The following is a 17,002-nucleotide window of genomic DNA, read 5'->3' as shown; positions in this document are numbered from 1 at the left end:
GGTCAAAAATTAATTATTATATATGGACCAACAGAATATCATAATGCTGTAGCTACACCTTTTGACTAGTGCTCAGAAATGGTTAACACGTGGATATCACGCCATTGAACAAAGTGTTAAAGATGGAAATACACCTAATGGAGAGAGTCAGTGAAAATCTTACCAATCTACAAGGAAGCAATGTTTTTACAATTAAATGCTAATTCTGTATTCTAGCATATATCCCACAATAAAGAATCACGACTCTTGATGACATTTCTGAACCCATTCGGACGGTAGTGTTTTAATTGTTATTATCCCGAGGATGATGTCAATAATTCAAGAGAGACTGGAAGGCGTTGTCTGTCATTTGGATGATATTCTTACTAATGCCCATAACGAGGATTTCCATGACGATCGTGTCAGCTACTCTTGAAATCATACTGCGAAAAGAAATATCACCTCACAGAAAATCAGACTTCTGATGTTCAGCACCTATATATTTATTCCATGATCTCTTTCATTAGAATTGCTGAATTCTCTACGTGAAGGTTACCTGGGTATCACCAAGTGCCACAGAAAAAAATAAGGAGAAATGGCTGGTCTCTTATTTGCACCAGAAAAACAGTAACTCTCAGGTAGACCAGCTAAGAAACGGTGTAATTCTGCAATCCAAACATACAACACCAAGTACCTCAAATGATCAAAGCGCTTGTGCCCTCAGTAACAAAGATCACAATGAAGTGAAAAAAAAAAATCCACTAAGATGCCTAGTTCAAACGAACAACCTGATATGCAGATTTTGTTGCATTACTGATTATATACCGTATTTTTCTGCTACAAGTTGTCAAGTTGAGAGTCAGTTATATTCTATAGCTAACATTTCCCTTCAGTGAAGAAAACATTTCAGTTATCTATTGCAATATTGCGTAAAAATTATATTCAATAAGAAAGGCAATGAGACTATTTCTGCTTAATAAATGAAGCCTTTTTACAAAAAAAAAATACTACTGTATTTGAATGTTATCATATTGTATATTAAATATTTGCATAAATCGCACTTATCACCACCAAAAACCTTATACAATGTCCAACTTAATGACCAAATCAGATGAAGTGAGGAATAATAAGCTACATTTCAACATGAAAAATTGACCCACTACAAATCTAAATAATCATATGCCAACTTTGTCCCTCAATGTACAACTTCCAATAAAGAGCAGCAGCAAAAAGCCAAACTATTTTAGTAGGCCTCCTTCCTTCCTACCGTGCAACAGATTCTTGCATGGTAGTCATTATATAAAGAAATTGGTCAATATCACTTCGGTCCTTTATATCACATAATATATTTTGAAAGATATCTGTATTTTACAAATATATTTTTTTTATTGAAAGGAATTGTAGAAATAAATGACTTGAAAGTGATGATCGCAAATATAATTGATGGGAAGGGAACACCACCAAAATCATTATGGTACCTTCTAGATCCTTGGGAATATTATAGTTCTTATTCCTCTGGCACCTCCATTTCACCATTATCTACTGCTTCTTGCACATCTCTGGGGTTCTGGTGGTCTATGCTGCAGCCAACACTCAAAGCTGTGCCTAAAATTTCCTTTACCGTCCCTTTAAGACTAACAGCCATGGAACGAGGTCTCATAATTCTTGCAACGTTGATAACTTCTTCAAAACTAATGTTGCCATTGTGCTTCACGTGCTTCACCTAAACAAAACAAAAAATATGTCAGTTGTAAGTCATGGTAAAACATTACTAAATTAAAGTGCAATGAAATATTTTCTTTGCCCCATAAAACCACTGATAGTATATGTAAGAAGCAATAAATAAAAACTGTTATTCAGATAATGGTCAAATTTACTTGTATTTAAAAAGATAAAGAAATTAATCATGTGCATCTCGTATGCCATTTCCTTCCCGTTCTTAGATAGACCTAAGCATTATGTATTAGAATTAAATTGGGAAAAATTGGAAGATTTTATTAAATCTTGTAGAAAAAAAAATAATGATTACTGCTAATATATGCAAAACAAGCGCACAGTATTTCTAATTCAATATTATCATAATCATGTAAAATGAATTCAGGAAGTTTGACTTGTCTGCCATAAAAATGAAACTCTTGTCCCAAATAGAAAATATCAAAAGGAGATTAAATGGATAACATGTATAATCATTATATGAAGTGATATAATATGCAAGAGGTTGCAGTGATTAAAAGACAGGTCTTGATGGCTTGGGTGCTAGGTAGAGACTGCCCTTTATTCATAGCTACATGGGACTCCATGATACCACATCCCCCTTATCACATACAAAGCATTGATTACACATAATAACTAATCTGGCATATAAGTACAAAGAAATAAACGATGAAAGTTCCATATTCAAACGTACTCCATTGTTTTCATCCCTTCACAATAAACATGCATAGTACAATTTGTGATTGTGGATAATAATATAAACATAATAGCTATTATCTTTGCAGACTTTGGTCCGAATAGTGTTGGTTACAGCAGGGCAGTCATAAATATGAAAATAAATGGCAAATTATATATATTTTTTTTTTTTGATGCAAAGAACAACACCCAAAATATATTAAAACAAAATGGAAACCTGACACACGTAACGAGTGTTCGAAATGGAGCCTGTTCTCCAGTCCGAGACTCGTAAATTTTCAAATAAAATTCATTATTCTGAATCACTTATTAGTCCTGAGACTGATAACTTTCCTTGAGTTTCAAACTCTGGTAACGACCTCTCAGAATTTTCGGTCATGAAACGAGGGGGGGAGTTGTATATTATTATTTAACTTAACACTTTATGGGAATTTACGGTATGTGACCGCGTTACTTTCAATATATCTGGATGGGGTTTTCACCAGCCGGCCTGACTTGGTATACACCGCTGTTGGGTCTGTAGTGTTATCACTAGTTGCGGGTCTTTGATGGGTTATTTCGGTCTCACTAGGTGGCGGCAGCGATATATCGGCGGGTCGTGGTGGAGGCTGTGCTGATGATGTTGGAGCCTGCTGCCGGGTGTTGGGCGGTTCTGTGTTTGTCGCGAGCGGTGTCGGACGGATGTGGGACCGGTTCCTCCCGAGGCACGCTCCGTTTTGGGCTTCCACAATGTATGATTGGGGTTCTTCTGACTTACGTACCACTCTGCCTGGCACCCATATGTGGCAGGCCTTGTCAAATATTCGGACTGGTTGTTCGGGTTGGAGGTCTGTGAAGTGCCGTTGTGTCCGATTTGGTCCTAGGCGGTCCTGGAGGTGGTTTCGGGTCGTGATGTGTGCGAGATGTGGTTCGTATCTGCCTGGTAGGTCAGTGGTCACATTGCGACCAAACATGAGCTCTGCGGGGCTGGTTGTCTTATTGTCGATCGGGGTGGCCCGTAAGTGGAGTAATGCAGTATGCATATCACCGCCTGTCTCAAGGCATTTTTTGATAATCGCCTTGCATGTTCCAACTGCGGGCTCCGCGAGGCCATTGGACTGAGGGTAATGTGGGCTTGATGTGATGTGCTCAATACCCCAGGCTTTTGTGAAGTCCCTCATGGCTGCTCCCGTGTATTGAGGTCCGTTGTCTGAGACCAGGGTTTTGGGGCATCCGAACAGCGAACACAGGAATTTGAGGTGGTTGGCCACACTTTCAGATGACAGGTTTTTTAGTTCGGTGACTATCGGGAATTTTGTGAAATAATCAGTTGTGATCAGATATGTCTTGTGGCCAATTTGGAAGATGTCCGAAGCAACTTTGAACCAGGGCATTGGGGGAATGTCATGATGCGTGGTTTCACTAGGACTTTGCTGGTGCTGGTACTTCTGGCATATGTCACATGCCCTGACCTTGTCCTCTATATCCTTTGCAATGTTGGGCCAGAATACACACTCCCGTGCCAGGGCTTGTGTTTTTGTGATCCCTTGGTGGGACCGGTGGAGCTGGTCCAGTATCCGGCCTCTGACCTCTTTGGGGATGATAACTTGTCGCCCTTTGAATATGACTCCGTCTTCCACGGCAAGGCATTCTCTGTATGAGAAAAACTGGCGGATATCGGGGTGACAGCCTTTTACTGAGGTAGGCCAACCCTCGATGATAGTATGCTTGAGAGTGCACAGCACTGGGTCGGTGTCAGACCTATGGCGGACCTCTTCCAAAATCTGGGGACCAAATTTTATGAGTGCAACTGATATCACGTCGATGTCATCTAGTTCCAGTCCGTCCACTCGTGTATCCAAAGGGATTTCCTTGTCATTTTGTGGGTTAGGAAGGCGTGATAGGGCGTCGGAGAGTACAAGGGTTCGTCCTTCCTTGTACTTGACCCTTATGTCATACCCCTGCAGTTTCAAGAAGAGACGTTGTAGTCTAGGTGGGGCACTGATCAGTGGCTTCTTCCAGATATTAACGAGGGGTTTGTGGTCAGTGACAGCTTCGAAGTCTCTTCCGTATAGGTAGGTATGAAATCGTTGCACGCCGTGTACTTGTCCAAGGGCCTCTCGCTCGATATTGCTGTAATTTGCCTGCGTTGGTGTCAGGGCTTTGCTGGCGAAGGCTATTACCTTCCCGTCTTGGATGAGGGCCGCCCCGAGGCCTTTTTGCGATGCATCGACTTCAAGAGTCACGGGTCGAGTTGGGTCATAGTAAGACAGCGTGCTTGATGGTGCTATTTGGCGTTTCAGGTGTTGATAGGTGGATTCATGGTCTTCTTCCCATTGGAAGGGCACATCTTCCTTGATCAGATCTCGAAGTCTTTGTGACTGAGCTGAGTAATGTGGTACATAGGGGCTGAGGTAAGTCATTACTCCCAGGAATCTCTGTAGTTCCTCTTTATTGGAGGGTGACGGCATGCTATGCAGGTCGTGTACCTTTGACGGGTCTGGCATCATGCCGTTGCTGGTATAGCATATTCCGAAAAACTCGATTTCTGGTTTTGAAATGGAGCATTTCTTCGAGTTTAGGCTGAGTCCATGTTGGGCTGCACGCTGCATGAACCCCATCAGGTTTTTGTCGTGTTCCGACTGGTCTTTCCCACATATTGCCACGTCATCAGCGATGCCAACAACACCTGGGAGATTCTCGATGATGGAGTCCATCCTGGCTTGAAATATGTCCTGGCTTACATTCAGTCCGAATGGTAGCCTTGTCCAACAATACCGGCCGTGTGGTGTTCGGAACGTTGTCAGTAGTTGTGAGTCCTCGTGTAGCGGTATACTCCAGTAGCCTGCTTTGGCGTCTAGCTTGGAGAACACTTTCGCTTTGGAGAATACCGGGTTGATCTCTTCTAGAGTGGGAATCTTGTGGGGACATCTTTTGAGGTTTTGGTTGAGCCGCTTGGGGTCCAGGCAGATCCGTAGGCTTCCATCGGGTTTTGTGACATACACAAGGCTGCTACACCAGTCTGTGTGTGCCGTTACGCGTCTGATAACCCCCTCTTTCTCCATAGTGTCAAGCTCGGACTTGATGCGGGGCTTCAGGTGGATACTCACCTTACGGGGCGGATCACAGAAAGGTATCGCGTCATCCTTGAGGTGGAGCATCGAGGGCTCTTTTAGTTTGCCGATACAGTCAAACTGTGCTGGGAATTGTGCTTTTAGTTGTTCGACTGACCTAATAGGGCCTTGTTGGCTTGGTTGCTCAGGTATTCCAGTAACGTCGTTGACATTGATATCCACAATACCGAGTTTTTGGCATGAGGGAAGGCCAAGTATGGCTGGACCAGACACATCAACCACGAAGAACTTTTCTTGCGAGAATGCTGGGTTGCTGAGTTTGCGGACGCTGAGCATTAGTGACCCTAGGCAGGGAATATTGTCGCCACTGTATGATGTTAGTCTTACTGACGGTTCTGGGGATAGTACGAGGCTGGTGGGTGCATCACCAAACATTTGCTTGTATGTCCGCAAGGGCAGCGTATTGCCACCGGAACCTGTGTCGATTTTGAGTTTCAGGGGCCCATAGGCTGGGGGGTTTTCATGCTTGACCATGAGCTTTGAGAACGCTTCTCGTTTCGGTGCCACTCCTATGTCGGATATCATTATCATGTCGAAGTTTGGCATATAATCTGTTTCTTCATCAAGATTAGGGTTTTCATTAACCATGACTTCGTGTTGCCTGTGGTTAGGAGCCCGATTCGGCCGTCAGTAGGAGCGCCCTCTTGTCTTGCTCTGACGTTGTGTCTGCTGCATGTTGTCTCCTGGCATTGTTCTGCCTCCATCAGTTTTGCGGCACATCTTTTTCCAGTGCCCCTTGATGCCACAACCACTGCATCTGTCATTGTAAGCGGGGCATGACCTTATGGGATGGCTAAGCCCACAGTTCCAGCAGGGGTTGTCCGTGGTTTTTAGTTTGTTCCGTGGCTCGTTGCTTTCCCTTCGAATTGCATCCACGTTGGTATGGCTTGTACTTGTGTTCTCAGAGCTCATCTGTATGGAGCGTAATGATGCCGTGGAGGCCGCAATGGCCTCGTATTCCCGACCTCTCTCTAGAACGTTGCTCACAGCATAGCCCTTCGGTTTAGTTAGAAGTTCTTTCCGAAATTCTTCTAATTGTGTTCGTAGTATGGTCATTTCGATAAGTCGTTCGTTGAGTTCTCTGTCTTCAAACTCGCACTTTGTCGCTTTTTCACGGAGTCTGGCCAGGAATTGACTGATTGTTTCAGCAGGTTTCTGTTTGGTATTTGCAAATTCGAGGCGGTGAACTCGAAAATTTATTTTGACCGTTGCATCAACCTCACTTTCAATAAGCCTCCATATGTTCTGCGGCACACGTTGCTCCTGTTCAGTGAGGCCGCTCGCCAAGATACGCCTCATGCCCTCATCGCCGAGGGCAATTTTAATTTTAGTTGCTTGCTTGCCCGGGTCTGTGACTTCCTGGTCTTCGAGGTATAAGTTCATGCGCGCCTTGAATGCACGAAACGACTCGGCCAGGGGCTGGTGAGCCCAGTCCATACTTGGGCATTTAGGCTGGGCCATGATTGGATTTGGTTTCGAGTGTTACACAATAGATAGATAGTGATTGGATTATAACACAGTTTACGGTTCACAAAAAGAGACATATAATAAGAGTATGGAAATCACTACAAAAATTTGTCACTGGTAGTCGGCACGGTTTTCAGTTTTGTTTACACTGCTGAATGTACGTCGTTGTTTGGCTCATTTTGTGAAGTAGTGCGCGGATAACAATGGCCAAAATACTTGTAAGTATTCTATTCACAACTTTCTTCACTATTCTCATTGTAATCACGGTGCACTAATGTCTATTCTATGCCATATCCTGACGATATAAGTTATGTACGGTTGTTATCTGGGCCGGTATGACAGTCTTTGTTCAGCTGCCGTTGGGTAAAAATGGCGTCATCTGCGGCCGCTGGTAATAAACTTGGGCTGATTATGAGTCCTCTTCTCAGTTATTACGGACAGGAGAGGTATGTAAAGTGTCTCTATGGTCCGGGTTTGTTGATGGAATGGCGTGGGTTGCGTTACCACGCTGCCACCATGATATAATATGCAAGAGGTTGCAGTGATTAAAAGACAGGTCTTGATGGCTTGGGTACTAGGTAGAGACTGCCCTTTATTCATAGCTACATGGGACTCCATGATACCACATGAAGAAGTATTTTCAGACAATTAACTCACTTCAAATAAAATGGATACCACTAGACTGCCAAGGATAAGTATCAATTGGCAAATAAGAAGTATAAAAACACGTTGGAACATGATAACACTTTGCTACGATAATGATACAATGTGGATGTCTAATAAGACTGTTTACCTGATATAAATAAATAAGAAGATACAATAGTGTCTCAGTTTACGAGTGACACTATATACAAGGAAATCATTATATTGCAAAAGTCTGCGAGCAAAAATTTCCATCTCCCTGTACTTTTTTGTGGACAGGTACTAACAAGACTAGCATGCAATTTGCAAAAAGCAGTCACACAGTAGGCTACCCATGTGCCACGCCACCCAAACAATGTTCACAAGATATTTTTTTTTTTTTTTTTTTGTATCACTTTATCTTGCTTCCCTATCCCACCCCCATTGCTCAGACATTAACTCATTCACCCACCCAGCAATCTTCCTTGGAACTGTTCTTTATTAACATTGCCAGTATAGTAAAGCATGTAGACAATGGTCCTCAAGTTGATTAATGTTATATGTATGTTAAATTGCTAAACCTGTGAAAAGGGCTTATTTTTTTATTTTTATATCTAAGATTGAGCAACATATGCTTGTATATGATTTAGTTTTGGTGTGCCGTGAGTATTCGATAAATCTTATGTGATGCGGTACCCCAAGAATGATACTTCGTTGTTAATAGTTAGTTGTAAGTTGTTAACTTAAATTGCATTTTGGGCTCAAGCCATGTCGTCCTGATGGAAGTTCCTAAGGTAGCTTCCAAAGGGATATATTATACTACAGTGATATTTCCGGAGAATTAACCTTCAGGTTCCAGAATTCTAACTCCTGGAGTGAATATCCTTAAAATTTTCTCAAGGATACCGCATAATATCAGAGGACGCATTCTTGACACGCCACATAGCAATCTGCACCCCTAATAGCGTTTACGCTTCGAGGGGGATGTGGCAAAAGAATAGAAGGGGGGCCGTAACAACAAGGTTACCCCCGTTCTCGTACTACTATTGACCACCACCCCAGCGCCATTCCCAAGATGGCGGACATTCCTAATTTTGTAGCGATTTTGCTCAGTGGTGTTCCCTGTTGATCTAACTTTTCGATCGATTTTCAAGGATTTTATTATGCATTCTCCAACTTCTTTCGCCTTCAGAAAGTTGAGTATTGGGTCTTTACAATGAATAATTTTTAGCTCCTTTTTCACAGTGAAATTTGAGTAATTTATTGTGTTTAGAGCTAGCCTGTACCGAAGGCACTATGAGCGCTGTCATTCGTTGGGCATGTTATTTAGTTAGTAGAACGACTTCCCAGTTTTTAAATAGCATCGTATATCATTAATTAATTATTTAATTATGTTAGCTATTTAGGCAATATATTCTTGTAAAGATATTTATATTGTGCATATTTTTCCTTTCCCTGTCGATCGTATCGTTAGAGTCTCGGAGAGTGAGGTAACCGAGATCTCGTCTCGCCTAGGTAACCTAACCTAGGCGTGTTATTATACGTTTAAAAATTCCCTGGTTACCCTTGTGTATGGTGATTTCAATTATGCAGAGATGGGTATCTCTTTAAATTGGATGAAACTTTACACCTCTAAAAGGGAGATTTAAGGGTAATCCCTCTTCCCTCTGAGTGTAGCCTCAGGCTACAGCCTTAGCGGGTCGGCCTCAAATTTTTAATTCAGGCATGACTTTCCTACATTTTTTTCTGACCTTCCCCTGTAACCGCAGATGCAGGTTTTTGAGGTTTTGGCCAGAATCTCAGAGTATTTAGTCTGTGGTCGGTAGCTACCCGGCAAGATGAATAGAATTCTTTTGCTAAGTTAGGCTACCGACATAGGAGGCTAGACCTCCCTAGGCTACTCCTGAAGGGTCTGTACGATATGACCCTTCTTCCTGTGACCTAGCAGACTAGTCCTGTGTTAGTGGACCCTAGGCTGAGGAATAGAATTCTTCTAATGCTTAGGGGACACTGGCACTACAACCCCGTTTCCTTACCATTAGAGATGGTGGCGAGGGTGCTACCAACCTCTTAATCGTATTAATCTAACCCTAGGCTAAGGAATAGAATTCTTTAGCCACATGGGATAGTTCTGATACAGGAACGGAGTTTGTTAGGTCGGGCACGACAGGCTACGACCGGCTCCTGCTGTACCTTTCACAGGACCCTCTTTTCCCTTCCCTTCTATCCCTTTATGTTGGCGAATCCCGGCAACCTTACTGTTGACGATGGGTTGCCGGGATCGACCTGTTGACAGCTGCCGGCCAGCAGTCATGACAGCTGCCGGCCGGCAGTCTTAACATCTGTCGGCCGGCAGTAATGACAGCTTTGAGATGCCGGCCATATTAGTTGCCGGCCGGCAGTAAAGACTACTGCCGGCCGGCATTCATGGCTACTGCCGGCCAGCAGTTATGGCTGCTGCCGGCCGGCAGTCATGGTGAATGCTGGCAGGCAACCAGGGCAGCTGCTGGCCATGCTGGCTGTAAATGGGAAGTCCCTTCTGTTTACAAAAGTTCTTCAGTTCTTTCTTGAACTGCTAGCAACAGTGGCTACTGCCGGGGTGCTGCCTACCAGGCCGGCACAGAATGGTGCCTACTCAACCGGCAGCACGCCGACTGTACTGATACTGCCGCCGATAGTGCTGACCAGCGGTGCCGGCTGGCAAGGCTTAGACAGATCCTTGCCAGCGACAGTACTGTAGCTGGATGGAAGCTTGAATTTTATATTCTCCCCTTCCATTTGAACCTTCTTTCTGGAGAAGGTAGTAAAAGTAGACTTTTACATCCCTTTTACTGTATATATATATATATATATATATATATATATATATATATATATATATATATATATACAGTATTAGGTAGCCTGTTCTCCATGCTATCTCTCTTTCTTTTAACTAGCAGGCTAGATGTGCTAGCATTAGCTAGCTATGCCGACGACATGCTGGCTGAACTAAAGTATATGTTTATATAGGTAGTTAGTATTTTTGCAGTATAGGGCAAATAGAAAGCTTCTGTATATTTTATACTAGTAGTGTTTTCCAATATATTTGAAAATCCTACCCAAATATTTGTGGAACCCAATCTCATATTGAAAGAATTTAATTCTTCAATATTTTGATTAGAAATCAGTCTTCATATTACCCTGCAATATTAAAATTTTAAGGACTGGAGGTTACACTCCTAACCCTTAAAGGACAGAGCCCTTATCCTCGAGTCTCCATGATTAGGAAACTCTATGTTTTAATTTTGTAAGGGGGGTCACAGCAAATAAGTTGGGTGGGATATATACAAACATATGTCTTTCCTTTTCCCAGTCCAGTTGGTATCATGTCAGCTGGATCGTACAGTCAGTTGCTTACCAGAAAGGCAACCCATTGGCTGGATCATACTATATATAATTATACAGTAGCCAGTATATTGCAATATAGTGCATACTGCAAATAGAAAACTACAGTATGATTATACAATAACTATTTCTAACATATCTTGGGTATCCTCAGTATTTAGTATGAAAGGGACAGTGAAGTATACACTTCCCTATCCCTAGGGGTTAGAAAACCACCTTTTTCAGTTGGAATTCCTTCGAAAAGGAAATTCCTAACATTTAATACTGAGGGGAGGTACCAGCATTTGCTTGCAAGGGATACACAAGTATGTGTCTCCTACTATCCCTTTATAGCTTGCTATCCTAAGCTATTCTGTTAAGATATGACCTTTGATATATTGGTTATCAGTGAGATAATCAATCGTATACTCATTTTGTTTTCCTTTCTTTACAGGAGGAACACCAGATGTCATGTGTTTCAGTTTTCTGCAAAACTAAGAGTAAGTGTTTTTACGGACATAATGCATGCAGGTTTCATGCCCCCTGCAATATCATTTCCGAACACCTGCAGTATTGGAACCCGCAGGCCTGCAAAGTATGTCGGGCCCTATTGTCCGAAGGTTTCAAGAATCCCAAGTCGGTAGAGACTAGGGATGCAGCTCGTTTAAAACTAAGCAACTGGGTGAGAGGCTTTCAAAATATCTCTCCGGGACCTTACCTGCCTAATGACAAGATGCATAGGTTACTATTTCCAACAGTGAGTAAGGAAATAGTGGTACCCCAGACACGAGGTACATTTCCCGATGGCCAGATAACCTTCGGGAAGAAGGGCAAAATGCACCCACGGGAAGAAGGGGAGAATGTCGGGTTGGAATTGTCTCCATCCCAACAGGCTCATGAGCCAATGACATTGATATCTCCGCCTCCTATCCCTCTTTTAGATGGAATGAACCAGTTATGGGCCCAAGTCAAGAATTTAGTAGAAAATTTGTGCAAACAGAGCACAAAGCAGGAAGCGAAATGCAAGGTAGAGCTTGGTAAAGCTCCTCTTGTTGCTCCTAAAGGGTCGCACAAACGACTTGTAGATCAAAACCTTCCGACATGCTCCAAAACCAATCCCTGGAGGTTTGCGGAGCTAATGCCGATTTTAAACGGCAAACTCTACATCTCGGAGAAGATGGGTGCTGTTCCTTTGGACAAAATCTAATTCTGGCCAAGCTTTGACGCTTTCCCAAACTGTTTCATTAGACTGAAGGATGAACCAACATCAGGAAAAGGAACGGAATCAAAGGAGGTTATGATTCTCGACAATGATAAAGCACAGGCTATCCTATCAAGCATCATAGAAAAGGCGGGTTACTCGGTGTCAAAAGTATCCACACCAGGTAACAAGCACTCTTCCTTTCTTGCTCCTGTTTCAATTTCATTCCCCTTAACGGAGAAGCTTTCAAATATGTCACTGAGGCAGTAGAGACAGGTAAACCGTGTCCTACACTCAAGGAGTGCGAGCCTCTGTCACTAGCATTTCCCAGATAGGAGAAGAACTGGAAGGAGGCCCATTTCACCTTTTCAGTAGGAAGACTTGAGGCGGATGTCGCCAGTCGACAATTTAAGGAAAATCTTCCAAAATTTCTGAGTTTCTCTTACAGGATGAACAAGAAACAAAGGAGAGTGTGACGGTGCCGAGTAAGGGTGTGAACTCAAAGGCAGATTGGAAACGACTGAGTTATTTATTAAGGAACACTCTGCTTTATATACAAAACCTCAAGGCAACAGGACGTGACATGTTCGAGAGACAGACAATGATACAGAGCAAAACCGGAGACATGATCATTCAGGTTCTTTTTAGTGTGAGGGAGGAGCGAAGATACAAGCATAATATATACAAAAGGAATTATGTACAATTGTGTGAAACACGGTTGGTACATGGCTCCCCCCTAAAAATGACATACTGTACATGTTAAATAGGGCGCCTTGATCTAGAGAGGCGAACTGTAGGCGGGTCATCTGGCAGAAGATAAGCAGGTTTTAGACGATCAATGGAGACCCAGTCTTCTTTGCCCCGAATGTTTAGGAGGAATGCTTTCGGACTGCGTCGGATCACAAGGAAAGGGCCCGTGTAAGGGGGCGTTAGTGGTGGCTTGCTGGTGTCGTTGCGCAGGAAGACATGCGTTGCAGAGTGCAAGTCCGTTGGTATGTGATGCTTCGCTGGGGGCTTGTAAGTCTGGCGGCACAGAGTAAATTTTCCCACGACGTGACGTATGCGCTGGAGATCGTCGGAGGAGGTTGTAGAAGGAAAAAACTCGGCAGGGACGACCAACACGCCATACACCATTTCGGCTGCAGAGACGTCGAGGGCGTCTTTAGGAGTGGTCCTTAGTCCAAGGAGGACCCAGGGAAGCTGAGTAAACCAGTTGCAATCCTTGCAGCGGGACATCAAAGCTGCTTTGAGGGTGCGATGAAAACGTTCAACCATTCCATTGGCAGCGGGGTTGTAGGCCGTTGTCTGATGTAGGGTGATGCCCAGGAGATTCGCTAATGACGTCCACAATTGAGAGGTGAAAGTGGTTCCCCTGTCAGAAGTAATATGCTCAGGGATACCGAATCTTGAAATCCATCCAGAGAGTAAGGCAGATGTACATGAGGCGGACGTTGCAGTTTCCATGGGAATGGCTTCAGGCCAACGAGTGGAGCAGTCGATGACGGTAAACAGGTAACGATGTCCTTGTGATGTGGGTAGGGGGCCTACAACGTTGACGTGAATGTGTGCGAAACGACGCTGAGGTTGAGGAAAGGTGCCCACTCCTGAATCCGTGTGTCGATGTACTTTGGAAGTTTGGCAAGAAGTACAGGCACGGACCCAATCCTTAGCATCCTTAGAAATGCCGTGCCAAATGAACTTTGCCTTCAGCAGCTGTGCAGTAGAATGGCACGAGGGATGTGAAAGGCCGTGGATGAAATCAAACACCTGTCGGCGCATGGGAGCAGGATTCCAAGGTCGCGGTCTACCAGTACTGACGTCACAGAGGAGGGTGGTGTTGGATTCTTCAAGGGGAAAATCCTCCCAACGGAGGGACGTGCAGGATGTCCTACAAGCTTGATACTCTAGATCCTGTCTTTGGGCTTCAGCCAGGGCGTTGTAATCTAATCCCAGTTGAACGGCAGCCAACGTGTTTCTTGACAGGGCATCGGCAACGGGATTCATTTTCCCAGGGACATATTGGAGGGTGCAATTGTATTCAGCCACGGCGGAGAGATGTCGGCGTTGACGGGCGGACCAGGCGTCAGACTGTCGAGTGAAGGCGTGCACCAGAGGCATGTGGTCTGTGCGAATGACGAAGGGCGTACCTTCTAAGAAATGGCGAAAGTGACGGACAGCCAAGTGCACCGCCAGCAATTCTCGATCGAAGGTAGAATAACCCGATTCTGCCTTGGACAGTTTTCTGCTGAAGAAGGCCAATGGGCGGGGCGAGCCTTTGACCACCTGCTCGAGTACTGCACCAATAGCGACGTCGCTGGCATCGGTGGAGAGAAGGAGAGGGGCGTGTGGGATAGGAAAAGTGAGAGCCGCAGCAGTTGATAGGGCCTTCTTTGCATTGCAGAAGGCTGCTTCTTTAAGGGGACCCCACTTCAAGTCCTTTGGCTTGCCCTTGAGGGAGGCGTAGAGGGGAGCAAGAGTGGCGGCAATGGCTGGCAGAAAACGGTGATAATAGTTGATCATGCCCAAGAATTCCTGCAGAGCTTTGACGGTCGAGGGCGTGGGGAAATTCTGAACGGCTGCTACCTTCTCAGGGAGGGGATGGACTCCTTCAGGAGTGATACGGTGCCCTAAGAACGACACTTCGTTGGCGCCAAAGGTACACTTGTCGTACCGAACTACAAGGCCGTTTTGTTGCAGGCGGTCGAGCACGATGCGCAGGTGACGGAGGTGTTCCTCTTTTGAGGAGGAGAACACAAGTATGTCGTCCACATAACATACACAGAAAGGGAGGTCCCCTAAGATGCCATCCATGAGGCGTTGAAACGTTGCCCCAGCATTACGAAGGCCAAAACAAGAGTAATTGAAGGTGTATGTGCCAAACGGAGTGGTGATGGCGGTCTTGGGGATGTCTTCTGGGTTCATAGGCACCTGATAATACCCCTTCAGGAGGTCGAGCGTAGAGAAAACCTTCGCTTTGTGCAGGTAGGAGGTTACATCGGCAATGTTTGGGAGGGGGTAGTGATCCGGTTCTGTTTGCATGTTCAGGCGCCTGTAATCCCCGCACGGACGGAGGGAGCCGTCTTTCTTCAGAACGATGTGAAAGGGTGACGACCATGGGCTGGAGGCCTTTTGGCAAAGGCCCATTTTCTCCATTTCGGCGAACGTCTGTTTGGCGGCTGCCAATCGTTCCGGTGCCAGACGTCTGAATTTTGCGAAGACTGGGGGTCCCGTTGTCTTGATATGGTGATAAATACCGTGCTTGGCAGGAACCGTGGGCGTTTGGCGAAGTTCTGGACGGAAAACTTCCGGGTACGACGTGAGGAGGTGGGCGTAGGCATCCGTGGGTGCGCTGATGTGGAGAGCGAGGTTAGAAGGGGCGGGATGAAGAGGTGTCGACAAGTACGAGTCTGCGTTGACCAATCGTCGGTGGGCGACATCGACCAGAAGGTGGAAATGAGAGAGGAAATCCGCACCGAGGATTGGCATTGTGACGTCAGCAACGAGAAACTTCCAATTGAATTTACCGTTTCCGAACGATAATGTGAGGCTCTCGTAACCGTAGGTGGGTATCGCAGACCCGTTGGCAGCTACCAAGCGGATGTCGGCAGATGTAGACAGACTACATTGTGCCTTGAAGAGTTTCCTTGGCAAAAGAGAACGACAAGCACCCGTGTCTACCAAAAATCGCACGCCCGTTCCTGCATCCTGTAAAAAGAAAAGATTAGAAACATGGGAGGCCACCGCCACAAGCGATGGCCTACTTACACGTTTTTTGGCCACTGACAATCATTGGCACAGTTCTTCGCGGTTGCCCCGAATCTGAAGTGGTAGTAGCAAAACTGCGGCGGATGGGAGGTAGTAAGTGGCTGTAGAAGTTGTTCGTTGGGGCGCGAGCGATTGGTGGGTGGTGGGCGGCTTTGTCGCCGCTTCGGCACGTCACGGGGTAGGCGTGTATGTCCTACGGCATTCATGTCAGCTTCGGTTGACGTTGAATAGGCATCCTCGTCGTCAGGGGTGGAGGCGTTGATGGAGGTCTTGAAGTGGCTGTCCATAAGGGCGTCGGCTTTGGTTATCAAGTCCTTTATGGGTAAACTATCTACATCGGGTATGGCAGCGCGCACAGGTTCAGGTAAACGGCGTATCCAAAGGGCACGGAGTAGGTTCACCTCGCGAGGAGAGCCGTCTGCGGCAGGTTGAAGGCGAGCGATACTGGTCATTTCCCTGAGGGCAAGTGAAGCCCTTTGGTCCCCCAACGGTTGTTGCGAGAGCTGAAAAAGCTTTGCTATGCGGGCGGCTGGCGACGGCGAGTACTGCTGCAGAAGGTATGATTTGAGGGCGTCATACGCTATTGGGGTGTCTCCTTGTTCACAAAGCCAGTCGGATATTTCTGGGAAGGTGTCCTCGGGTATCGCTGCGAGAACATAATCCGCTTTGGTGGTTGAGCGAGTCACGCCCCTGATACGAAAGTGGACTTCAGCGCGTTGAAACCAAGCGAACGCTTCTCTGCTGGCGAACGGTGAAAGTTTCAATGGTGCGGCCGCGGCGCCAACTGCAGTAGAGTCTGTCTCCATCATAGTACCAACGATGGAGGGGCGAGGGAGGTGGGGGTGGAAGGCAGTGGGAGCGAGTCGACTTCCGGGGTCACCAATGTGATGGTGCCGAGTAAGGGTGTGAACTCAAAGGCAGATTGGAAACGACTGAGTTATTTATTAAGGAACACTCTGCTTTATATACAAAACCTCAAGGCAACAGGACGTGACATGTTCGAGAGACAGACAATGATACAGAGCAAAACCGGAGACATGATCATTCAGGTTCTTTTTAGTGCGAGGGAGGAGCGAAGATA

The 17,002-nt window shown here is 45.3% G+C and overlaps 1 protein-coding gene across 1 annotated transcript in view; it reads right to left on the bottom strand.

The window, feature by feature from the left end:
- Positions 1-17,002, bottom strand: part of LOC137643973 (large ribosomal subunit protein uL11-like) — a 265,311-nt gene that overhangs the window by 9,190 nt on the left and 239,119 nt on the right. The window contains exon 5 of the mRNA XM_068376805.1: positions 1,458-1,702. Coding sequence (XP_068232906.1) covers positions 1,487-1,702 — 216 coding nt within the window. The 3' untranslated portion in view covers positions 1,458-1,486. The remainder of the gene's footprint in view (positions 1-1,457; positions 1,703-17,002) is intronic.

This window comes from Palaemon carinicauda, chromosome 7 (assembly GCF_036898095.1).
Source record: "Palaemon carinicauda isolate YSFRI2023 chromosome 7, ASM3689809v2, whole genome shotgun sequence".
Taxonomy (NCBI): domain Eukaryota; kingdom Metazoa; phylum Arthropoda; class Malacostraca; order Decapoda; family Palaemonidae; genus Palaemon; species Palaemon carinicauda.
The sequence above is the reverse complement of the archived record's forward strand: the minus strand, read 5'-3'. Positions and strand labels throughout refer to the sequence as shown.